Genomic DNA, 25,217 nt, shown 5'->3' with positions numbered 1-25,217 from the left:
AATATTACAGATAAAAATTTAAAAGATAGAATGTCAGCCTTTATTTCATACAAAAAGGACAAAAAAAAGTGAGGAACCTGTTGCGATTTTTGAATGTGGTTAGTCTCAAAAATCAAAACCTTCAGTTCAAAGCAAGTCCATGTTTGCCTTGTTTCCACTGAAGGGTAAAACCATAACATAAAAAAGACAGACAGTTTTTAACAAAAAAGGCAAAGCTTGGTTTCCATCTCCAAAAAAAAAAAAAAAAAAAAAAAAAAGAAAAAAAAAATTCTTATATTAAGTACTTGAACCTTTGAAATTTTGCTCTTCCAAATCACTGGGTTTGCTTCTGCCTCCAATACGCCTGAAGAAGGATATAAATCCAGACGTGCTCACCTGCCCTTCTGCATTATTCCCAGCCTTACTAATTCCAGTTTCCTCTTTTGTTACACTTTCCGTCCTTGAGCCAGAGGAGAATGACCTTTGAGATGAGTGTTTCTGCAGCAGGTCTCCCAGTTGGAAGCCAGATGGAGGGGACTGCACAGCTTCATCAACAGAATGAGACCTGTAGGTGGTACCCTGCGACAAACCTCTCCGATTGGGGCATTCAGGAAGAAAACCAGAACCCCTAGATGGAGACATCTCACTGACAGATTTGGGTGCATCATTGCCTTCATCGCTCTTCCACACACCATCATCAAGGTTGTCGCCACCATATGTGGATGACAGCCTGCGTTGGTGGGCTGGTCTGTTTCTCTGGGGGCTGGTTTTCTGAGTGCAAGTAAAAGGGCTCAGGATAGTCCACGGGGAGCTCACATCCCCATTGCTGGCAAAGAAGTAGTCTCTGGTCCTAGGCCGAGGTGTTTTTGGAGTAGCAAGTGTGTCTTGCTCTCTCTGCAAACGACAAGGAGTACCTGAACCTCTCTCACAGTTGAGGCTTTTTGTGTTTTTTTGGTAGCAAAGCACATTCAGAGAGATCTTTTCCATCTTCTCGGCTTCTTTGTTTTCCAGTTTTGTCATGTCTTTATCCTCTTTTTGTGCTTGGAATGGTTTCTTATGACCATCTTGGTTAGAACGGGGACTTTGCTCAGATGTTTCTACTGATGAATCAGTCCGGGAAGAGCACTCCGAGGGTGACCCTTCGATTGGGGGCAGTGCATTCTTTCTGCATCTGGCCAAACCTTCTGGGACTGTAGACAGAAAGTTGTGCAGGGCCGACTCCAGGCTTGACGACTCACCATTGGGTCCTGATGCTGTGGATCGGCGTTTGGGTGCTATACGCATGCTCTCCTTCCGCTTGTGCCGCCGCTCTGCTTCCTCTCGCTCTCGGTTTTCCTAAAACAGTGAAGAGAGAGGGTATATTTAGGAAGATACAACTCAGCAGCTTAATGCAAAGAGTGCAAGAGCACAATTTTGCATGTCAAGGCAATTCAAAGTTCTCAACATTAAACCCTCAGGTTTAAAATTTGAAAATTACAATACACCTTTAAAATCAAAGTTTTATTTATTGCCCTGATGAATCTTCATTGGTTAATATTTTTATTGCACAAAATTACATTCTTACCTGCACAGCTGTGTCAAACCTCTTGCAAAATGAGTGAAAAATAGAGCAGCACTCCTCTAATTTAAAGGTAGATGGGTCTTCACAGAAATATTCAGCAACAGCATTGCTCACAGATTTTAACTCCTGGAGAGAGGACTCCACTTCTGCAAGCTTGGCCTCAGCCCTCTAAGAAGTTATTCAGAGATTTTATACATTACAAAATAGTCAATCTTAAATTGAGCCATTTAAAAAAGTAAAATAAGAAGAGAAATCTTTACAATTAAAAACGTCTCCATTTGTTGTATGAGGCCAGGATGTCTGCTGCTGTACAATTTCACTTCTTTGATCTTCTTGACTTCTCTCTCAAAATCTGAGATGACCTCCTCTTTACAAATCCTTTGGTAGCATTTGCACATTTGTGGAAAAAAAGTGACATCGTCAGTGCAGAACTATTCACCGATTTTCTATAAACAAACGATGTGACAGCAATTAAACTGACAATGAAATGACAGGATATGGAGTGATAACCACCTTGATGCCATCCCAATATGTTCAAGCTGGTTGGGAAAGGTCAGTAACTCAGAATCAATGTATTCTGCTTGCTGTGGGTGAGAGATAAGGAGTAAGAAACAAAAATAATGCTGCGGGATAAATCTGTTAAATAACTGTTTAGATCTGAGGATGACAGAACATCAGTCAACTGGGCTGACTAGTGAGAGTTAAAGGCTTTTTAGATAAGCAAAAGATCTTCCCAAAATTCATTCATTGTGATTTAATCAAAATGTGAATCCCTCCATTTCCAGGATCCTCCTCACCTTGGCAACGTAGTGCATGAGGTTCATGCCTGGCTTGTTGGCCTTTGTGTCTGCCAGCTTAAGCAGAGAGGTCATCCTAAAGCCAATAACATTGGAATTGTGACCACCCTAAATAATAAATGAACAATAAGTAAAATAGCTATGAAGACCTGGGGGGAAAAAAAATAAACATACATATACATATGTGTAAAAGTGTAGAAAAATACCAACAGCGTTCATGTAGTTCCCGGCTTTTAATACCAGCCGAATGACCGAGTGGAGGTCATCACAGTCCAACAGTTCTGAGAAAATAATGGGGAAGAAAACTTAATTTAACCATCAAAATAGACAGGTTGTGTAATTCTAGTAGAACTTGATAAGTCAGCTCAATGTGTGTAAAGTATTACCATTAGCTGCTTTGGACATGACGCCAACTGAGTTCTTCACCTCCTCCATTAGAGGAAAAAATTCCTCCCTTAGCACCATCATTTTCAACCGTTCCTCATAGCTAAAGCCAAGAAACAAATAACTGCATTAGCTGTTGTAATTTTGTTTTTCTAAACCCATTATTGAGTGTGGAGAAACATTTTAAAGGGAACACTTCAAAATTAGACATATGGAAAATTGGCAGAATTATAAAACGACATCATACAAAAGACAAACAATCCGGTTTATGTTTAAACTGTCAGCACGACTATGAATCAAAGAGCTGGTATGTGGCAAAATGTTAAATATTTCAAACAAAGCTTATCTGAGATCTCAAGCAACATTTCTTTAATATGCAGTCAAATATTTCACAAATGTGTGAGTTACACCACCCCAAAAAGGACAAAAATAAATAAATACTGAAAACCCTGCTTTAGAAAACTCCATACGCACCCTGGTACTTTGACCAGCTGGACCATAAACTTGTCAGCCTCAGCCAAAACAGAAAGGTTTCCACTGAACGACATCAGCAGTCTGACCTGTGCAATCACACGAGTGTCAGTAAACAAGGATAATATTCATGCCAGTTGGAGATATTACAAGAAAATTATTTGGAATGGCCAAATAAAATGCATCTGATAATGAACATACTGTCACAAAATTATATTTTAATAAAATTAACAGCCTCAAAGAAAAACATTTATATTTCAGAAGGCTACTCAGTCTGGCATTACTCATGTAAAAATACTTTAAATAATCATTAAGTTAATATTATGCACAGATGACCAAAGCTAAAAAAAACAAAAAAGGGAAGCAATGGTGGGAGCTGCTGTTACCTCACTTTCCTCTGGCAGCAGCTTACAAAGCTCTTTCAACTTCCCATTTCCAAACCGGAGCCAGTTCCCTTGATAAATGTCCTGCACAATTTCTGTCACAGGCCTGTGGAGGGAGACAAAAAGTCAGCAGTGACAAGACTGACTCAGTTCTTGCCATATCGGCGTGACCTATTAAATACAGTGCTGTAGAGTTATCGCAGTTTTCCATTTTCCATGCTGCCACTAGTTTACATTTATCTCAAGACAACGTGAAAACCGCAAAGACTCGCTTCCCTCAGTTATCCACACTGCTGGTGAGAAGTTTCTTCTACAGTAGCACTGGTTGTAAACCCTTCAAGTGTAACCAAGAGACACAGTTAGGCCCATAAATATTTGGACATTGACAGATTTTCAGCCTCGTCACATCATTAAGGTTTTAAAAACTAAAGCTGAAAAAATAAACAAATAAACAGCCAACAATGTAGTTCAAATATAAAGACTAAGGTTTTGGGGGGACAAGACTGGATGTCTGACACTGAGAATCATCTGCCTTTGACAGTCTGCATTATAATACCTGTAACTAATTTTCCTAAATCTTGGTAAATAAAATATTAACAGTTAAACTAACAAAAACTAAACATTTTTAAACCATAGAAAAACTTAACCAAACCCCCCAGTCTGGAAACCAACTGAAACTAAAAACCAATGAGAAGGAAAGGAGAAGAAAAAAATACATAATAATAAATAAAGCACTATGTGAGCAAAGTGCACACTTAGCTTAAATTCAAGAGTTTGACAAAGATAATGCATTCATGTTTGATGGCAGGGGAGCACCAATGTTAACCATTTTGGATGATTCACTTCCATCCATACAAACATTTATGCACAATTTAGGAGTAAAAATAAAAATTGTTCAAATACTTCAGGTCCTAACAGTAGACCATAACTGATAGAAATACTAAAACTGTGAATTCAGGAAGATTTGTAGTCAAAAGGTTGTATGTAACAAATTTCTGATTTTACAGCGAGCTTAATAGTATACGTGCAATAGCAGTAAATGACAACATACAAATAGCTTTATGAAGTCACTACCAGACAAAAGCAGAAACCCTTTTAATTTGACTGAGATGGTAACGCTGACGACATTACAGCATTTAGCTGCCGACAGACATTGAGCGGTAATTTGTTATTCAAAGTGAGAGCCAATTGAACTTTGGACTGAAGGTGACAACCATCTTGATATGAAGCAAACTGACACCAACTGCTAGCCAGAGTGATAATTTCAGAAACAAAGGTACACGTGCAAAAACAAAAGGCAACTCATCACTGCTCAGAGGGCCCCCAAAAAAAATCAGCTGTCACACAATGACACAGCTCACCCAGCAACACAGACCAGAAACTTAATGAGGAGTTGTTAAAGAGGAACTGTGTGAAGGCAAATACGATGATAATCCCTCATAGCAAACACATCGAGCATGTTCCATCATCTCTGTTGAGCCTCACTTTGCAGTATGCTTCCCTCCAATTTAGATATGAAAGTGTGTCATAAAAGTTTTTAAAAAGGCATTGCCCTTACTGTTAGTGCTAACATCTTTCATTGAAGGTTACATTTTATTTCCATTTATTTACATATGGTTAACTAAGATAAAGAGCTTGTCAGCTGGAAGATGATTAGCATAGCGGAAGTGACTCATGCGTCAAGATCCGCATTTCTGACTGCGTTTGATGTTAAAAGCACTGCCCCGACCACCGCTTCCTGTAGTTACTCAATTTAAAAGACAATTTAGTTCTTGTTGTGTTATCGTCTTCAAATGGTGCACTGCAATGCTCTTTCACTGCCATTTTAATCATGTTCTTTTACTTTTAAGCAGTTCTTTTCATCACTGGTATCATGTGTCGCTACACTTCAGCAGCATCATTACCTCTTAAAATGCCTCAGGAAGATTCCGATATTCATACTTCTTTTGGAGTCGAGAATTGTGACCTAAAGACAACAACGTCACACACAAATGTAAAAACAAAATACATATTCAGATAAGAGGAAAAGTGGATAATCTATACAAGGCAAAATAGTTTTGGAGGAAGCTGAAATGCTTTCAGAACAGTTTCACTTCTGCCCTCAGGACTTGATTAGCTGGAACTTTTCTAAAATTACTTCCCATGTCTGTTAATCACTTCCCTTGCTTGTTCCTTCTGTGTTTTGTGGCCATAATAATTTAGAGCATCTGCATCAGGTACAATGAACCCTTTACCTGAGGCTCCTGTGGAAGGTGATCCGTGCCATCACATTTCTTCAGGTTTGTTGAAGTGCACAGTGAGGCCCGTTTGTCTACGTGACTGAACAATTCCTCCATGCTCCGAATATCAAGCACCAGGTCCCTCTGGGGCCGACTAGATGTCCACACATTCAGTTTGCCCAGGACACGCTGGCTGGGAATAGTATCCCAGTTCAGCTTTTTCATGGAACGTCTCTGAATGTTGCGAGACCCGAAAGAAGAGGAATGGACAGGTGGGGGAGGTGGCGGTGGGGGTGGTGGGGGAGGTGGCGGTGGGGGTACTGGAGATACAGTTGTAACATGCATGGCAGGAGGCTCAGAAGGCGCTGACAGAGGAAGAGAAGACGAGTCTGGAGGTGAACAGTTGGGAAGAGAAGCCGATTTAAAAATCAGCACTCCCTCCATCTGTTTGTCTCTAATCCAGAGATGATGGAAGTGTCCAGCAGCAGACAACTCAGACCTGATGGAAAATATAATTCCATATATGAGAGAGAGAGAGTCAATTGGTGATTCAGCAAAATATCAAAGAAATTCTGTCCAATTAACCTTTGCTTCATGTATAAAATATTGTCCTTAATTATCCAACTAACTCACTAACACCAAATATCAGTAGGCAAAAGCGGAGTATTTCTCATTTAAAAGAAAGAAAAAAGCGGAAGATGCAACAGATCTAACGGTAATTAACTATAATGCTTACCTGGTAGTGGCATATGGTCATTCAGCCGTCGAATATAAAAGTTGTCACAAGCGAAAAGCCACTCTGACAATTTCCAGAGTCGCACTTGGCAACTAAGCGACCAAAGTAAGCTGCCAACAGCTTGCCGTTAACACGTCAGACTAACTCTTCGTCACAAAAGGCAGCTTGATGAAAGAGAGAGGCACTGTAACGGGACACTACATTATGTGAAAAACAAACAAAAGAAATCATTAATTTAACTCACCTTTTGCTTTTAAAACGTCGCTGTTAAACAAATCCTCTGACGTGATCCTGCCGCGTGCTCGGACATACTCAGCAGTGTGTATCACGAACAGCTGTCCCAGGTGCAGGTGTTTCCACCAATTAAAATTCAACTCATTTTCCCCCCACAGTAGGGAACGCCCTTCTGTGGAGAGGCGAGAGAAGATGGGTAGCCTAATTGCTTCAAACGCCAAGAAGAACTGTATTAAAACAGGTTAAGTGCATTTATTAAACATGTTTTTTTCCCATTAGGCATTACGTAGGTGGTCAGGAGAAAACTGCTGCTTGTTAATGCTTTTACAAACCAACCAATGTTAGATAACCAAATCACCACCATCAAAGCTAATTCAAAAAATACATTAATGATGTTGAATTCAATGAAAGTCGCAGTTAACTTATTTATGGACGTACATGTTTATAAGCCATCCCTTTCATTTTTACTCACCGTGATTTTTTTTTTTTTTTTTAAATACTTTGTTTTAAAATCGTCACTCCGTTTTGACCTCGTTCCTTTGCTGAACGCAGGCAGTCTGACAAACAGCAGTCACAGGTGCGGGAAGCTCCTCCACCAATCAAATACAAGCCGATTTCCATGTGGGAACGCCCACTGTGAATAGGTAAAGGAGATTGGTAGGAGTTGGTGATCAACAAGGCCAGACTATTTCTAACAGTAAGGTTAATTGAAGGATGTGTTTGTTATATACATTGACATCATGAATGATATACAGTACTGTTCAAATGTCTTGAGCCACCCCTTATTTCTTTATATTTTACTTCTAAGGAGCCAGACTTTCTTCAGATGTTTTAAAAGGAACTTGACAAAACGTTTTCCAGACTTTCTGAAGGTTTTTCAAAGTTTTGTTTTAGACATTGGCTGCTTTTTCATTCATATTCAGTCCAGTTCTTTTTAAGCCACTTAACACTGACCTCTGTATCATTCAAGCATTAAAAAGGGACCAAACCAAGGGATAACGTTGTCTACACCACAGATGTCAACCCACTTTGATCTTATGTGGGCTGGATGAGTGAAATTCCCCTTTCTGTAAGTATACATAATTTTAACTAACCATCTAATCAATCAACACTATAAGAAAAAGAAGCACAATTCAGACAGAATGTCTGACTTTTTCCACATGATAAAAAAAATGATACTGTAGTAACGAGTCTGTCAGCTTGACTCTTTTGGCTTAAATTGGAAATGTGTAAAACATCACTTAATGACTTTGGTGTAGTATGAACAGTCATGGTCTTTATCAGTAGGAAAAACAGTAGAACTTGTAACAGTTAAGTCCTCTTTCACATTTTCCAAAATCATCTAAATTGGAGCATTTGCTGGGCCCATTCTAGCCAAGCCTTAACAGAACACTTGGCAAATAATGATTTTTAAAATGTACTCTGTACACTTTACTAGCAGTTGGTCACAAAAGCACATTTATTCTGTTCTTTAGACGAATCTACAAAAAAACCCACCAAAATTAACAGTTTTACACATAAAACTGGGACTAAAAAAACCCATTAAGAGTTATGAACCAAAAACTTGACCTATATCATGGTGTGCAGTGTGTTCTTTAAAAAAAAAAAAAAGAAACAAACAAGTGTCATCTCTTTTAAAAAAAAAGATTATATATTATGTATAAAAAAATTATAATTCAAGCTCAGGTCCTCTACCAGAAGCCTGGGAGCTTCAGGGTCCTGTGCAACATCCCACAGGAGCTGCAAGATACATCTGGCCCTTTAGTGCCCTCTGCCAAAGCCTCATCAGAAATGGTGTCAGTGGAAGGGTGCCTGTAATTCTTTGGGTAACTTTCAATAATTTGCTGTACCCATCTCCACATTTCTATCAAAATATAGAGAAATGATAGGTGGATCAAGACTTGCACAGTAGTTTAGGTAACTCTGAGAAAGAATCCAACTGTAGAGCAATTTCAACAAATGATGGTTAAGGTACTTCCTGAATACCTGGTTATTAAAGTTTATTCAGCCGATTCCAGAGTTACTTCATCTACTTTCAGGAAGTAAACAAATGCACACACACTCTTAGTGCAACACAAAACAGAATAAAATGAAGACAAAGCTTTTGAAAATGTGTACTTTTAATTTCAGTTCCCTTGGGGTGGGGTAGGACTGTTCAGGTGTGAGTGAGGAATGAAGGCAAAATATCACATCAATCCATGACACCACTTCATTTATCATCATAAATATTTTGTCTGCAATCATCCATACAGTACAATACACCAGCTCAGCCTAGAAAACATTGATTGTACACAAATAAAACATCTCATTTTATAAATCTTGATCTTTCTCGACAACAATCTAGAGGACTAGCGAGGCTGCTAGTAAAAGTTACTTCAAATGTTTTCCACTTTTCACACAGTTGGTTTTTTTTCCCCAAACTTAGGGGAGGATTTACCACAGTGAAACAAAACCAAATCCTATTGCCATTCAGTCTGGTGTAAGGGTTAGGAATATCAAAAGGACAGCTTTTGGAAAAGAGGAGTCACATCTTGTTAATATTGCTTCGTGATGGTCAAACAGACCAGCAGCTGGCCAGTGAAACTGCAGTTTTAGCCACGAGAAAGGCCAGGGTCATGCTGAACGACTTCTTTAGCCAAAACTCATAAAATTCAGGGGGGAATAAAAAACAAAAAAAACCAGAAGCCAAACAAACTTTAGAATTTCACCATTTGCTTTTCTAAGCTGTCTTTACGAGTACACATTTAAAGTGAAATGTTGTGGATTTTGCTTCAGTCGTTTCCAAAATTGAAATCAACAGACGTAGTCCATGCGAGCTAGCGCGCAGAAGGCAAAGAGCACAACATCAGTGAGAGCGCACATATCTGCACCTATACTTTGCTGTCTGTCATGCAAATGCAGGGACAAGAAGCTAGAGAAGTCGCCCATTAACTGATGGAGGTTTCGTGGAGCACTCCCATCTGTCACTAGAGGCTACCATGAGTTAAATGCAGCATGGTTAAACATTCACTACATTAGGTTCTCCCTTCAAGTTGACAGAGGTTTGCCACGTCACTTTCTAAATTTAGAGGTTGTTTTGAGTAGCTCAATTACAGATTTGGTTTGGTAAAGGAATTCATTTCAGCATGTCGTCTGCAAAATGTCTTAAACTGGATAATTTTGTGTACAACACGTTGAATTCAAAATATAATAAACGTGATACAGTGATGATTAAAAGTTCAACATGTGCTATATTTTAATTGTCAACGACTGATGATTGTTTACTACTATAACAATGTTTACATTAAGAAAACACAGATGGATCATTAGTGTTATTACATCCAACCCCAACCACTAATCACAAGAGGTTTAAATATTAGTATGAGTTATATCAGACAGCTACAGTAATCTTCAGTATGAAGAAAGGTAACTATAGACGAATGTGTTCTGCTTCAGGACTGAATGATATGACCCAATAACATGCCCTTGTTAACGTTAAAAAGATAAAATAAAAATCAAAAATGCACATATTAATGTACCATGTGCAAATGTAAAAGAGAGTGAAATTTATTATTTCCGGTTAAGTGAATCCAGTCAAGTTTGCTTGAAATACCCATCTCTCACAGGGATGCTCCAGGCTTAACCAATGTAAACATATTAAGTCCTGTCATTCAACAAACAGGCCTCTCTCTTCTCTTTGGGAAAATAAAATAAAATTAGTAAAGACTTGAACCAGTATGACTTTGGAAAGCTGTGGAATCGTCAACGATTGTTGCATATAAGATTCAAAGTCAAAGGATTTTCATGTTATGAGTAAAAATTACAGACCGAGCACTGCGGTGCTTGTAATCCAGAAGACCAGCACATATTGTCCCAAACAGCAGACCTTCCTTCACTTTAAACACGAGACATACAGTACAGCTGAACAGATGGAAAATAATTAAGAAAAAAAAGGAGATCAGATGCCAAATTAACCAAATGGCTAAACACAACATTGTGTGTTTTTTTTTTTTTAATGTGCTACAAACAATCACGTATGTATTTGAAAAATAAAACAGTACTTAAATTTGAAATGTACATTGATTTGATAGTTTGAAGATTCCAGTGAACAGTGTAAAAACCCTTTCATGTGTGGATGGAAATCCTTTTTTATGAACTTGTCTTTCTTCCTTCAGGCCATGCTTTCTTTTAACTGATCAGCTCATATATAAGGAGGCACACTAGGAGAGAGATAAGGTCTGGGAGTTTTGAAGTGATGTTTACTGATATCTCAGTGTGTGTGTGTGTGTGTGTGTGTCTGGTTTAAGTTAAGAACTGGGAGCACTTGAGGAATACAATGATGGCCATAAACATGACTAACAAGTTCACACAGCAAAAGAGTGTTGAGATAGATTGGGATTGAGTCAAGTATAAGAGAGGGAAGGGAACGGTTAAAGGATTTTCAGGGAACAAAGCACAAAGAGAGGTTAAAGTGAAAAAAAGGAAATTGGGAAAAGAGGCACTAAAAGCCCTCTGACTCTTCATGAAACTGGCCACTTGGTTTCCTGCTGCACTTAGCTCATTCACGACTAATACCCTGTTATTCATCCGTCCAAACATCCTGCCATGCATTCATCTTGAATCTTCATCCAACCAGTTATTTCTTTGTTTCTCTCTGTAGTGGTCCTCTGTTAAATTGGGGGTTTCAACAGGTAACAGGTGGAGTTGTTGGCTGAGAAGGAAGCTACAGGAGGTCCAGCGAGGGCCTCTCATTGCTCTTCTAACCAGGAGGGCTTGTCAGCCCCTGGGGGCTTCAACTTTACATTGAACTGCTTCAGCGTTTGCTCAAGCTGCTGCTGGTTGCCAGCAAAGTATGCTGATATGGCATTATGGAAGAGAAGGAGCTGCTTATGCATCACCTTCACCTGAAAGACACCAGAGAGTTAGGGATTTAGTCTGTGCACATCATGAATGACAGAACTTAAATTAAACCTGGATAAAGATGTTTTTTTCGTTCATGATGACGTAATTATGCTTCTAACCTTATTCTCCTCCAGAAACTTGAGCTTAATGGCAACATCTGAGCGAAGACGTTCGTACTTGTCCTTTTGGACTTGGTACTGTTGCTGAGCAGCTTCTATACGGGCCATGGCTACAGCATCTCTTGGACCCATACTCAGTTCCTCAAGGTCTGACCGGTAGGCATCATACTCTAGTCTAAAAGTACACAAAAGGAGAGGAGATGATACAGTGCAACAATCTTGACAAAATAATGCTTTGTTTTAAAATTTCATCATAAATAAAATTAAAATAGAAGTTTTTAGCGAGGTCCTTGGAGATAAAGGATCAAACAAAATAACAGTTTCTCTTTCAGAGCTACAAATCAAAAAAGTTATTTCTCTCATCTGTCAGTTTCATATATAATATGCCAACTCTGCCCCTTAGCTGGTCATTCAGAAATATTTCCTAATGATTCGAATGATCTATTGACTCGAAGGTCTAACTGTTGGTCTGGTCACAGCTAATGGGCGATTTTGACACAACCATTAAATTAAGAGTTGCTGAGGGATGAGGTTTATTCAACCAGCCAACATGCAGTTTGCATCCAATCTTGCTTAAACCAACTGTGTATTTCTTCACATTAATAAATGTAATAATTTATCTAGTTGAAAATATTACTGTTTACATTATATATTAAATAAAAGTTTAGATATTTTATATTAAACTATTTTAACAGATCATATTGGCCACTGGAGGGCAGTAGAAGCACACCGAATGCATCATTACTGACATTATTGCCATCTTTTAAGTGGATATAGTAAATCTGTTAGCAAGCAGCTTCAGATTTACGCAAAGAGCAGGTATGAAACACAGTTATCCATTTAGAATAATGCTAAGGCCCCTGATTTAATTATGTACTCCATGTACTAACCTTGCATTTTCATACATCTTGATAGTCATCAGGGTGTCCTCCATGGTCTTGTTGACTAACGTATTGATGCTGGACACAAAGAAGTTAATGGCACCAAGTAAAGTCTCTCCGTTCTTACACAGCAACTTCTGAGTCTCTGCATTGTAACCGAATTCATCCTGTAAGCAACAAAAAAAAAAGTTTTTAAATGGCTAAAATAAACCTAATAATCATACTGGCATCAGTGTGGCTCACCAACAAAGCCACAAACAGTTAAAATACAAAGTGACATCTCACCCGAAGCTCGGGAGATTTCTGACTGAGGTCAGCAAAAGTGTCGCCAAGCGCATGCTGTGTCTGCACCATGTTGTAGAAATGGTTGGTCAGAGCTCTGGCCAGTCGTAGCACATTCTCGTATTTCCGTTTAGTGTCTCTCAGCACCTCAATCTGAGCCTCCAGCTCCAGGTCCACAGTCCGGGAACCCCGACCGAAACGCTCTGAGATCATTTGCTTTGTACACTATGACACGGTGGGAAGGAACAAAGAGACATGAGTTACACAAAAATAAATTTAAATTTGAAAAATTACCATTTTACAATAACGCTATTCGCTAATCACAGTTTTACTCAGTCAATATAACAAAATCTCAGATACCTTGTAAGTATTCAGACCCCATTTCTTCACTGTTTCTAGCTTTTCCACAGCCACACCGCGGGTCGTTTCCTCTGCCGTCATTGATGAGCTGCTGCTGCTGTGGTGCATGTTGGAACCTGAGGTGGAACACCCAGATATAGTAACACAAACACATGAACACAAGCAAAACCTTCTTGGACAGCAAAATTACCCCATACAAAATCAGATGAAACTGGATTTTTTAACCACTGAAAGTGTCCAGGATCTAAGAAAGTTTAGACTGAGGATTGTTTAACATCTGTTATTCTGTAAGCCACGGCCAACCCTTAAACATAAATCAGAGAGCGTTAATGAGTGACTACAGAGCAGGAAAATACTAAAACTAAACTGGATAGAAATACTGGCAGAACAGAAAAACAAGATTTTTTTGGAAGACACCAAATCCTTTTTATGAAGCTGATTAAAGAAATACTGCAATATTCACACTGTTATATTGGCAATCTAATTAATCAACGTAGAGGCTGCGAACATCATTTTTCCCTCCTCAGTACCTTGATTGGACAGATGGCAGGACGGCTACTTTGCCTGGCCTTCATACGCAGCTCTATGACGTTAAATGGGTGTTTGGACGACAGAATGATTTACAGTGAGCATTCATTATGGTAAGGAGTGGGAGTGGAATTTACATGTTTTTACTAATTAAGGGAATATTTTGGGTAATTTGATATTTATGTTTTAAACAGTCGTTAACAGTTGAAAAATGTCAAAAGTAGAATAATAACGAGGTACGAGGAAGATGTGGGAAAATGCAGGGAGATGCAAACAAGACCACAAGATAAACAAAGGGAGAAAGGGATAAGAATCATGCATGTAGGAGGGAATTGCAAAAAGAAGGTGGAGCACAAAAATAGAAAAGTACAAAGATGAAAAGGCAACATTAAGTACATGACAGTCAGTGAACAATGCAGAGAAATGAGCAATGATCACCAGAGTTTGAATTGCAGTCACACTAACTGCTAGGATGCTGTGTGTGGAGCAGACTGGTTAAAGCTTTTACTAAATAACAGCAGATGGGAAAAACTAACAATGTAAAATGTAAAAAGCTCAAGCCAAGGGAGCTCACTCTCGGGGCAGTATTTACTTTCATGGGAATAGGGTTGTAGTTTGTGTATATTCATTTTGTTTTCTTTGGTCTTTTAAAACATACTTTAAGATGTTCATAGTACAGTGAGATTCATATTAGTGTAGCATGACAGATGTTTGCATGGATTACACACATCAGTATAATTTCCTAAACATTCCCAATATAAACAGATTAGGATAACGCATTTTAAGAAAGTTTTACCTTATTTGACCTTAGAGAAGAGGTCTATAGTCTATAGTACCGTGACACTTACAATCCCCATATATCATTCACTATATGTTTAAAGGCAAATAATGGAAGTAAGAAAAATAATTTTAATACGTATTATTATATTATTATCACTTCAGATCAATCTTTTGACCTTGAAGGAAAGGTCAGAGGTCAAATGTGACATGATACTTAGTGTTGACAATACACAAGATACTTGTAAGAATAATAGTTTCTAAATTATAACTTGTTTTGATCAATAAATTATTAAGACGACCTTGTAGACCTTGATGGATGCAAGTCAAATTTTATTGTATTATTAACACGACCCCCTCTACACCCACGCAGAGTTTTATCAGAATTCATTTAAAACTTTTCAAGCTACTTGGACAAAGAATGGCACACACACTACAAAAAAAAAACAACCTCCTTGAGTGAGTTAATAAGCATGAAGATGGATTTGGTTCAGTGGGTGCACACCCACACCTTACAAGAGAAACCAACCCAAAACCTACAAATGAGAAAGAAATACTGTTATAGAAAAAGCCACAAGGTGTCTACAAAAAGAGCAGCAGGCAGATGTAAGTGCAATGCCCTTGTTTCCACTGAAAAAGAGGAAAAACTGGTGAAAAAGGGCAGACAAGTCAATTCCCAGTCACCTAAAAAAAAGGAAGAAAAGGACACTCTACACAGAGCATATTTCCAAAATGAGCTATCAAAATGCACTTTTAATGCACTTGAGATCTTCTTTAATCACCTTACTTTACCCTAACTAACCTTGTCAATGGCATTTACAGATGTAACTGTAAAAACAATGCGAAATGTAAAAAAGAAATAGTATTTTGGAAATAAGCTCTCTATTATTAACAACAATAAGGTTAAGGCACCTAATCCTGTAACTGGGATCCTTTTGTTAAACTCAGCATTGTAGTGCACAGCAGGGCCTGTGAGAGAGGGAGGGATAAAGAATTATTTTATTAAATAAAGTTTTAACTATTTCCATCTAAAACTTTCTTTATATGCACCATCATTTGAAACAACAACAACCTCTGCTCCTCTTATTGCAAAACAAATTCTTAAAAATCTTTTTAAGGTTGATGAAAGGACAGATAAGCCAGCTTCAGTAATATCTATGATCACCATTATCAGATACATAAAAACAACATCATCATGGATTAAGTCATTTCTTTTAATGGTTCTTTAGTTGCCAAAGGAACAAAAAAAAAAAAAAAAAAAAAATACTATTTTCACAAAAGTACAAACATTGTGGCTATTGCACGGCCTTGGTGATATTTCCGTTTCAGTGTAGAGGCCCGAGTTTTCATGCTGAAGCCCTCTGCACCATCACCTTACCGCTTAAAAAACATTAATAAATCATGGACTGCTTTTTCCCCCCTCCTCAGCCATATGTGATGGTAAATGACTCTTGCTATCAAGGCTACCGTTTGTTTTCAAACAGGTTTAGCTGCATTTTAAGAACATGTTTTACGATGCACAGCACTTCCAGTAGAAGCATCACCGTATGGAAAAATGTGCTTTCATAAAATCAGTATTAGAAATGCACAGCTACACCACCCAAACCCTGTTATCAGTGTTGTAGACTGCAACCAGCTCATCAGTGAATAATGACATTTACTGATGGCGGTCGCCAGTGTTTGTCATTTGGGTGCCATCAGTTGTATGCTGGTAAAATGTTATTTAACTATAATGAATCTTTCTTTGTTTTGCTGGCACAAAAAGAGGTGATACAAAGCAAAAAGACAACAGTAAGTAACAACAGGCACTACCTTTTAAAGCACAGTCAGTAGGTAATAATACATTAATTGCAGCATGATCTTGTGGGTAGTCAGAGACAGTACAGAGCCTGAAAAAAACATCACAAATGAGTAATGGGAACAAAGGGTGAAGCAGCACTACCTTTGATTGAACTGGTGGGGATAATGCCCTCTGCTGTTCCTCCATAGCCCCCAGATACAATGCTAGTCTCGTTGAGATTGGGACCTGATACCATCACCTGCTGCAGGTCCTGCAAAATGTAATGTTAACAAAAAAAAAAAGAAAAAAGAAAAAGGATGGGCGGGATAAAAAGATGGGTTGGGGAAGGAATATACAGAAAGGAGATTGTGACTTGAGAGCCAAATTAAGATAACATAGGCTAAAGCCTCAGTCAAAAGGTTATCCACTGACAGTGAGACAAACACCACGTGAGGAATGTTAGGAAGCAAAATAGAAAAACTGTATGAAAGTGTTAAAAAAAAAAAAAAAAAAACAGAAAACACATGACTAACATGTCCGTCAATAATTAATCCAAGTGATCTGAATCTCCTGCAAACTTGAACTTCTATACACAGCTGTAATAAACTCAGAGTTTAATCCAGACAGTGATTTCAGTGATCTATGGAAAAGCACAAATAAGTAATTTTCTACTTATAATCGCCATCAGAGGCTTCTTTGAAGTTTTGGCTTAGGAACAGAGTTGGATTATGAGCCACTCTCTCCCTCGGGTTTTGTTTAAGCTGCGGTTCTCTTTTGTTTGACTTCCTGCTGAAGTATCAGCAGTTTAAAAAATATGTAGGATTATAAGGAAGGAAAATCGAGAAAAAAAGGAGCCTAAGAACTTTAAAAAAGACTGAAAATGTATTCATGTCTGCAGGAAAGCCTCTTTTTCATACATCAAGTAATTTAACTATGAGTTAAATCATCTAAAAACTTAAAGGATGTAACAATTGGACATCTGATAAGTTGCTAAACATTTGCCTCATTTAGTTTAGATAAACAGAGTTACTTAATGGAAGTCTGTTTTTTCTGTTATTTCTGACGATTTAAAGAAAAAAAGAGAACAAAGGAGCCCACATTTTCAAATGCTCATGCTTAGACTACACAGTATGTGATAAGGAAATTACAGAATAACGCCCTGCAAGGGAAATGGCTATTTCCGCTTTGTAAACAAACACATAACATATGCGATACAACCGTAGAGTCAGAAAAAAAAATTACAACTGCTTTGATTTGACCCATCTTTAATGTCCTGAAAGCTTTGCTTCAGGGCATTATCTGGTTTTTAAGACTCATCTTGTAGTCAGACCTGCAGAATTAAATATTTCTTTTTTTTTGTAATAAACACCGACTTACACATCAAAACAAGTAAAGCAAAATCACATCAACAACACAGCATTAGTATGACAATAAAGACCATTAGTATAAAACAGAACAATCTTGTTTTGTTAACCATCACCCACTAAAAATTTAGGCATCTCACACACTCACACACACACTCTATCTGGGCTACCTTAGGCAACCGAAAACGACACACACTAGACATCTTTGCATCTAATAATCAAATGGAGCATAACATCTCAAATTGACGGATATCCCACGAAACATGTCAGTCATTGGAGACTCTTTCTAGCTACAGTTAGTAGGAGTAAGTTTACCAGGCAAGCTGCACAGTGGTTTGAATTAAAGATCAAATATCTGACATTTTGTGAAACAAACCAGTGCAGCGATGCAAGGCAATTTAATTCCCCTTGAAGTCAAACCACTGAGCAGTACTACACACCATACTACAACATACACGCAAATGCACAAATGGCCTGCTCACCCTGGTGCCTCTGGAGCTCCCTACCTTCTCATCTAAGCTCCACTGCAGCTTTGCAGCCTGCACAGAGATGGAGGAGGGGGAGTGGGGGGGGGGGGGTTGGGTTGACAAACACAACAAGAACAACAACAGAAAAAGAAACAAACAGAAAAGGAGACAAAAGGGAAAAAATCCATGACTGAAATATGAAACAAGATAGGAGGATGCAAACGAAATCTCAGAAAAACCATTGCAATGTCCACAGACAGCAGTGATGCAGGATGGAGAGCAGTGATGACTTATATCACAGCTTGTCAGGTTGCATCATTAGACTAGATTATGTGATAATTTCAAGAGTCTAGTCTACATGGTGAACATGTTTGCATTCGATCTCCAATGTGATGCCATAGGTGCTTATAATATTAACTGTCACTGTCTGGAAAAAAGAAAATACAGACTCTAACACAACACTGTAAAAATTAAGCTATTCATACAAGACGTGGACATTAAAAGTGACAACATTAAGAAGGGAGGGGAAAAATATTAAAAGGGACTGAATGTAGACACAAAAATAAATCCATACAAGCAAAGTTTTAGTGCCCCAACTCCAGATTTCACAACTCTGACAAGTGGAAAAAAATTCCCCAACAATACTTTAACTGAAACAAACGTGCCAAAATAATGTTTTACCTTCAAGCCAAACAGAGTTCAATATAATAATAGTTGCCAGTCTAGACCATCCCGCAAAGGCTGACCAATTGGTTTAGCCAACCTGTGTTAGTAGTTCATAAAACCTCTTATCTTTAATAAGCATAACAGTGATCAGTGGCCACATAGCCTCAACCGTCTAGTCAAGGCAATGTCCCGTTTTCTATGGAAACATCTGCTTTACCTCTGGCCCAAACTGGAAAAAGATGCCAGGCAGGTAAAGAGCACCTGTAGCTCCACGTGGCTGCTTGAATTAGCAGGACTTCCTATATTCTGAACACCATTTAAAAACTGAACACAATTTGAATTTGACTTGACAGGTAAAGTCAACATTTTCTTGTTTTTCTACTGTTCTAAACAAAATTTTTAATGGCTTAAAAAAACAAAAAAACACAAAAAAACAACAACATACAATTAAATACAAAGACCTTTAAATAAAAAGGGGGGGGGGCATTATATCTACGCAAATACATTTTAACCAAAAGTCTGTTTTAGCTATGCTTTATCATCATTCAGTCATTGTAACTCTTCCTTACAGCTCTGCCTTGTGTTATGACATCTGTTTAATGTGGGAGAAAGCTGACGCAAACGCCGATCCCTCCCTCGACACTTTGTTTGTACAGGTTCAATTCCTTTGCAGCCAAACTACCACAAGTCAAGCCAAAGCATGAAAAGATATAACTTTACAACTACCCACGGGATATTTATATAAATAAAGATTTATTTGCACAAGTAACCACCTGTGAGAAACTGTGTATGATGGTACAAGCATCTTAAAATGCTGTTATCTGAAGAGACACCAGAGAGCCTTTGCTGCCAAGACGTTGTTGGCAGTCAGTGATGTCTCTGTCACGTCAAGCTGCCAGTCACCATCCTTTTTCTGTCATGCACATGATGTTGCAACATCTGAAACTGGACCTGCTTTTTCTTTACCTGTCAGTCTTCATCCCATGTGAGAAATAACAGACTTGTGCAGCTTTAAATCAAGTGCTGCGCAGCAGATATCAATCTGATTTCACAGGGCTTTCAACCAAGGACAAAGCATCGCCAGTTTCAGATTAATTGCAGAGTTGCTATGACAACTGGTTAATATCCAATACAAAACAGTGCAGCCGAACACTTCTCATACATAAACATATTAAACTGAGGTAGTCACACCAAATGGTTGAACACACGCAACACACTGTAAGCTTTCCGAGAAGGAAGGTTGTTCTTTTACTACGTGTGAGCTGAGCACATAGTTTGGTAAGCAAATACCCTAATGCAGTTCCCTGCCAGTGTTTCCGGCAGGATCTTCAGTCTGTTTGCCCAACAAGGTGTGCCTTGAGATGGAAGACAGCTAACAAACTGTTCCCAATATCTCTCAGAGAATCCACTACTACTTTACTTAATCCAAATCTCATATTGTCTTGTCCATTTAAAGTGTTTTCCCCTCCCCCATTCTGAAGCCGTTCTCACCTGGGGAAAAATGTGTGAGAATCCAACACTTGAGATCAATATAGACATGTATTGCATCAGAGATTGATTGATTGATATATATTTATATATATCCCTTTATATGTTAGTGGAAACAGCTGTTCTCAGGGAAACAGCTGGTCTCCAACACCTGATTTCCCCATGGAAGCTCTTTCCACAGTTCTTGGTATGCAAGCTACATAACACAAGGCTTTGTGATATTGTGTAGTTGGCAACGCGTCAAACAACAGATAAACCTGTGCAGAAAACTAACTTCATTTAAAATTACTGTAAGATCTGGATCCTGCCTGTGAGTGACCATTCAGTGAATTAAGTCAAATAAAGGAAAAAGGTAAATAAACAGTAGGTCACTAGTTCGTATACTAAAGCACTCAAGGCTCACAGTTGTTAATAATAACATTATCTAAACTGTACTGTCCATACAGCTTGTACTTATTCACACTTTGCTGTGAATGGTGTGAAAGGAACAAGCATACCAGGCTAATCTTGTAGCAGCTAAGAAAAACACCCACTATGTCAAATTCAAACTTCAAACTCAAAAAAGTACCCATTTTTAATATTACTGAGCCAACCACCATTAACAACACATAATCAAACCTGATGTAATCAAAAGGCTAAAGTATCTAGGTTCAATTTTCCCTACAGGCTCTAATTTGAAAGATACACCACTGGCTGAAACATTGATGCTTTTCCTTTGTTTCATTCTTTTGGATAAAAATTGAAGCACAAAATAATGTGAGCGCCTGGCAAAAGACAGAAAGTCCTTTTAGATTTATAATACACCATAAACTGTTTACAAAGAAATACAAACACAAAAAAAGATAATTAATGTATTCTTTACAACAAATAAAAAGATAAACAGCTCCGTTTCATGCGTACTCTGTTGGCAGCTATCTGACTTGAAAATACAAATTAGGTTTTGCTGACAGTTTGTTGTTTCACAAAAAACCAAAAAGGGGTTTTCTACAAGTGTTACACACAAGAGACTGAACTGATACGGCAGCCCGACCTACCTGTTCAAGGCTGTCGTCTTCTGTTAGTGTCCCTGTGTCACCGTTACTGTTGATAGGAATCTCCATTGTGGCAGCTTTATTCATAATGCTGTCTGTCATAATGCACTACACCTGTGAGAGAGAGAAAGAGAGAGCGAGACAAAGTGTGTAAACTAAAAACTACCACGTGTAAATAAATTAAAAGTGGCAGAGATAGAAAAACTGTGCCGCTTTGAAGGGAAGAGACCAAAAGAGCTTAGTCTAAACAGCCCAACCATTAAGCAGATGGGATTATAATTACCACAAACAAGCGAGGAGGTGGTTTTCAAAGAGCAAGGCTACCGCTCAGCATAAAAACAACACACCTATGAAAGACTACTACACACAGATGCAGACAGTACAATGAGCCGCTTCGGTTAAGTGGCCACTCTGTTCTAAAGCACAATTGCACGACTGTGTGACCAGCATCCACTCCCTAAAAACCCAAAGTGAAGGGAAACAGCAAAATGTTTACATCACAACGCTCCAGTCATTTTAATGGCTCAAACTGATGCAGCCTGCCACACATTCATTTAAAACCCAAAAAGATAAACACGCAGTAATATGGACATCATATTTGACAGTAATAATAAATTCACTAATGAGGGCCACAGTTCAGTTTAATGCACAAAGCTAAATGCTAAAGCTAATGCCTATAATAATGACATTTTTCCACAAAAACTTTTCCAGATATAACCTGATGGAGCTGTATTGGCAAACACATGTGCCCAAATCAGTCAAGCAGGGTATTCAATTGTCTTTAACCTGTTTAATAGGCTAATCTGACTGAGACCATATAAGAACAAAGCAGGTAATTGTCCAAACAATACACAGTGAGTGAGCGGGTGTCACATGTCCACCTTCAGGCATGCTATACCCAGGCACCACATGTAGCCAAAACCAAATTCAAGTAGCATCTGATACACCAAATTTCTTACTGTTTGCTACATGTGTGCAACTTTGGACAATGCCCAGACCTAATTCTCCCAGCACTTTCAGAGGTTTACCTGTGAAGTCAGCGATTGAGTTCATATTAGACAGTGAAAATGGAAATCAAACTTGTATCAGTAGGGCTTTTTTCAGACACTACATAAGCAAAAGGTTTGAGAAACACAGCCTCACTGAATTCAAATTCTTTCCATCTAGTTGCTAAGGCGTATAAAAATCAAGCTATGCAGACTGCCTTTACAAATATTAGTGAAACAATAGGCCACTCTAAAAAGTTCACTGAATTTAAGTATGGTACTGTAATAGTATAACACTGTTAAAGCCAGTTTTATTATTACTGCAAAGTGGAAGTATTTGAGAGCCACATCAATTCATCCAAAAAGTGGTATTCCATGGAAAGTTAGAGAGCATGGTTGGCGAGTGCTGAGGCGCTGAGAATGTAAACGTCACCAACACTCTCCCGACTCAACAACTGCACAGTTTCAAACCTCCACTGACATTAACATCAGCACAAAGAAACTGTATAAAAGGGGCTTAATGGCATTAGGTTTCCATGACCGAACAGCTCCTCTGGGTGTAGTATAAAATACAAAAATACATACAAAAACTGCATTTTGGAAGCCTTTTTCAAAAACACTGTTTCTACAATGTACACTGACGAGATAATTAGAATTCCCCCCAACAAAAAAAAAAAAAAAAAAACTTGCTCTAATGTTGATAAATTTCTGAAGACAAGAAAAAAAGGCAGGTTGATAATTATGGATGTGTGGGTGATTTGTGGTATATATTGTTAATTCTGAATGTGAAAAGATCTTAGAACTGGAGTTTCGAAGCCAATTACTCCATTTAACACATGACCCCACTTGGTATACAAAGCTGAGTCCCTCACCTAGTTTCCAATGCCACTGTAATATATTCTTCTTATTATGACAGCATTTGAATGTGACAAACTTGAGAGCAGAAGAGTGTGCGCAAGGCTTTTGAGGCGGCTCAGTCCCTGGCTTTGGGGAACTAAAGTAACTTTTAAGAGAGTCTAGCAGGTAACAAATGAATGCACTGATGAAGCAGAGCTTCACTGTCTAACCCAAGTTAATGAAAAGGTCATAAGAAATATCAGTAACTTCGCTACAAATTCTGTGATCAATTTGTGTTACTTTGGTAACTTAAACAGTCTTTGAGTCCTTGTGAACTATGCTATTAACTAGCAGACTAAAATTCAGCTGCTGTATGTTGCAGGGTTTTGGTAGATCCTTCCTGGTATTAATGTCCTATTGTTTGAAGGCAGGTATAGTACACGTAGTCCATGTTTACATTAGCTAAAGCCTCTCCTGAGGAGCTTTTCCATTTGTGAATGCACACTTGGCCATGCCATCTCTGTTGACTTACGACATTACAATAGATGTAGAAAACGTGTTTCTCTTGTTCAACAGCACCCATGGCAATAAAGACAGCTTACTGCAACTGTAATGTGGGTCGGATAGTTTAACAATTCTTCAGTTACTGTTCAGTAGGTTTTGTCTCTCAATCAAGTGAACTAGACAGGCTAAATAAATACCAAACGGCACATTATTTCATATATTCGTCTCATTAATTATTCGTAATTAGCAGCTTCGAAAATAGCATCAGAGGCAAACGCTATTAATAAACACTGACGTACAATAAGTCGACGGATGCAAGTAACTTTAAATCAATGGCAAATTTAAGAGTTCGTAATGCTTAAAAAAATATTAAGGCAAATACTGCAGAACAGGCTGGAGCTGTACTGAAACCCGGATGCAGTAGTAAATACGAGCCTAACAGGTGCGCCAGCACAGGTGTACAGTTTTCTCAGGTAACGCTATATTCAGGTCGCCGGTGAGTTCGGGCGAACAACGCAGTGATGGAGGGCCCATTTGACAAAAATCTGCTGAACTAAGGCAGAAATGCATTTTTGTGTGAAAAGAAGGCCCGCTTCCAGTTCACATATGCAGCTGTTGAGAAAAAGCTGGAGAAATGGTAAACAAATCTGCAAGCTCAACGTGCAAAGCCTGGTTCAGAGACGCAGAAATTAAAATAAATTAATAAATAAATAAACAATATATGACAGAACGCAGACAGAAAGGCAATGTGGCAGTTCTCAAACAGCTTGACTTACGGTCTGCTTGGTCCCGTCGTAAAAACAGAGCTGCTCGGAAAGCTAACGCGTAAGCTAATAGCAGGCTAGCGGCAGTGCATCCCAGCTCACGCGCGGCTCGGAGGAGGCTGCTGTGTCCGTGCTCAGTCCGTGGGCAACGACACAATACTCTTCTTTAAGGATGTTTCAGTGACATTGCGAGAAAAGTCTGGTTCTTACTGCTCTTGTCTTTGAGCTTTTTTCCCCCAATATCTTCTGTTTAATGAAGCCAGAGGGGGAACGCTTTACGGATCTGACGACACCGTGGATTTCATTTCGCAGACGCACTGCGAGCCAAAGATCGTCTACAAACAGGCGGGTCACTCGTTACAAATGGCGCTTTCCCGGCTTACTGCCACAATAAAATTATTATAATACATTTAAAACATGTATATATGTTTCTAAATAATTATATAAATACCTGCTTTTTTTATATGAAAACATCATATACACGAAATGAGTTGCCTTCACATATTTGTTTCATGTACTGAGAAATAAATGTTACAACTGAAAGCGCACTAATTAACAAATGACTACAAAGTATGATAATTAATTACTTTGGTTGATCATGAGTGTCCATTAGTTTAAAACTGAGTTGATAAACTGATTTTTTTATTTTATTTTTTTTTTAAAGAAAGAAAAATGAAAACGCCACTGGATAAGTCATACTCTGAATCCTACAGGAAATTCGAACTGAGTGAGACTTCT

General features: G+C 38.4%; 2 protein-coding genes across 7 annotated transcripts; both read right to left on the bottom strand.

The window, feature by feature from the left end:
* Nucleotides 1-258: 258 nt before the first annotated feature.
* fhdc3 (FH2 domain containing 3) lies at nucleotides 259-7,412 on the bottom strand. 2 transcript variants are annotated; one of them, XM_026183214.1, is made up of 14 exons: nucleotides 7,237-7,412; nucleotides 6,775-6,936; nucleotides 6,531-6,694; nucleotides 5,810-6,293; nucleotides 5,480-5,541; nucleotides 3,579-3,681; nucleotides 3,196-3,281; nucleotides 2,724-2,824; nucleotides 2,548-2,618; nucleotides 2,338-2,445; nucleotides 2,054-2,124; nucleotides 1,801-1,918; nucleotides 1,544-1,708; nucleotides 259-1,314 (listed from the first exon to the last, which is right to left on the bottom strand). In XM_026183214.1, the coding sequence occupies exons 4-14, from the start codon at nucleotides 6,236-6,238 to the stop codon at nucleotides 277-279; spliced, it is 2,352 nt and encodes a 783-aa protein (XP_026038999.1). In that variant the 5' UTR covers nucleotides 6,239-6,293; nucleotides 6,531-6,694; nucleotides 6,775-6,936; nucleotides 7,237-7,412; the 3' UTR covers nucleotides 259-276. The 2 variants fall into 2 exon arrangements, with proteins under 2 accessions (XP_026038999.1, XP_026039000.1); XM_026183215.1 differs by having other exon boundaries at nucleotides 6,775-6,933.
* A 1,454-nt stretch (nucleotides 7,413-8,866) lies between these two features.
* arfip2b (ADP-ribosylation factor interacting protein 2b) lies at nucleotides 8,867-24,814 on the bottom strand. Of its 5 annotated transcripts, none has more exons than XM_026182082.1 (10): nucleotides 24,492-24,814; nucleotides 21,392-21,502; nucleotides 18,219-18,275; nucleotides 16,535-16,643; nucleotides 15,505-15,561; nucleotides 13,288-13,403; nucleotides 12,931-13,152; nucleotides 12,655-12,812; nucleotides 11,765-11,939; nucleotides 8,867-11,647 (listed from the first exon to the last, which is right to left on the bottom strand). In XM_026182082.1, the coding sequence occupies exons 2-10, from the start codon at nucleotides 21,488-21,490 to the stop codon at nucleotides 11,492-11,494; spliced, it is 1,149 nt and encodes a 382-aa protein (XP_026037867.1). In that variant the 5' UTR covers nucleotides 21,491-21,502; nucleotides 24,492-24,814; the 3' UTR covers nucleotides 8,867-11,491. The 5 variants fall into 5 exon arrangements, with proteins under 5 accessions (XP_026037867.1, XP_026037868.1, XP_026037869.1 ...); XM_026182083.1 differs by having other exon boundaries at nucleotides 18,243-18,275; XM_026182084.1 differs by lacking the exon at nucleotides 15,505-15,561.
* Nucleotides 24,815-25,217: the final 403 nt, after the last annotated feature.

This window comes from Astatotilapia calliptera, chromosome 10 (genome assembly GCF_900246225.1).
Source record: "Astatotilapia calliptera chromosome 10, fAstCal1.2, whole genome shotgun sequence".
Lineage (NCBI taxonomy): Eukaryota > Metazoa > Chordata > Actinopteri > Cichliformes > Cichlidae > Astatotilapia > Astatotilapia calliptera.
Note: the sequence above shows the minus strand (reverse complement) of the source record. Positions and strands in the feature narration are given on the sequence as shown.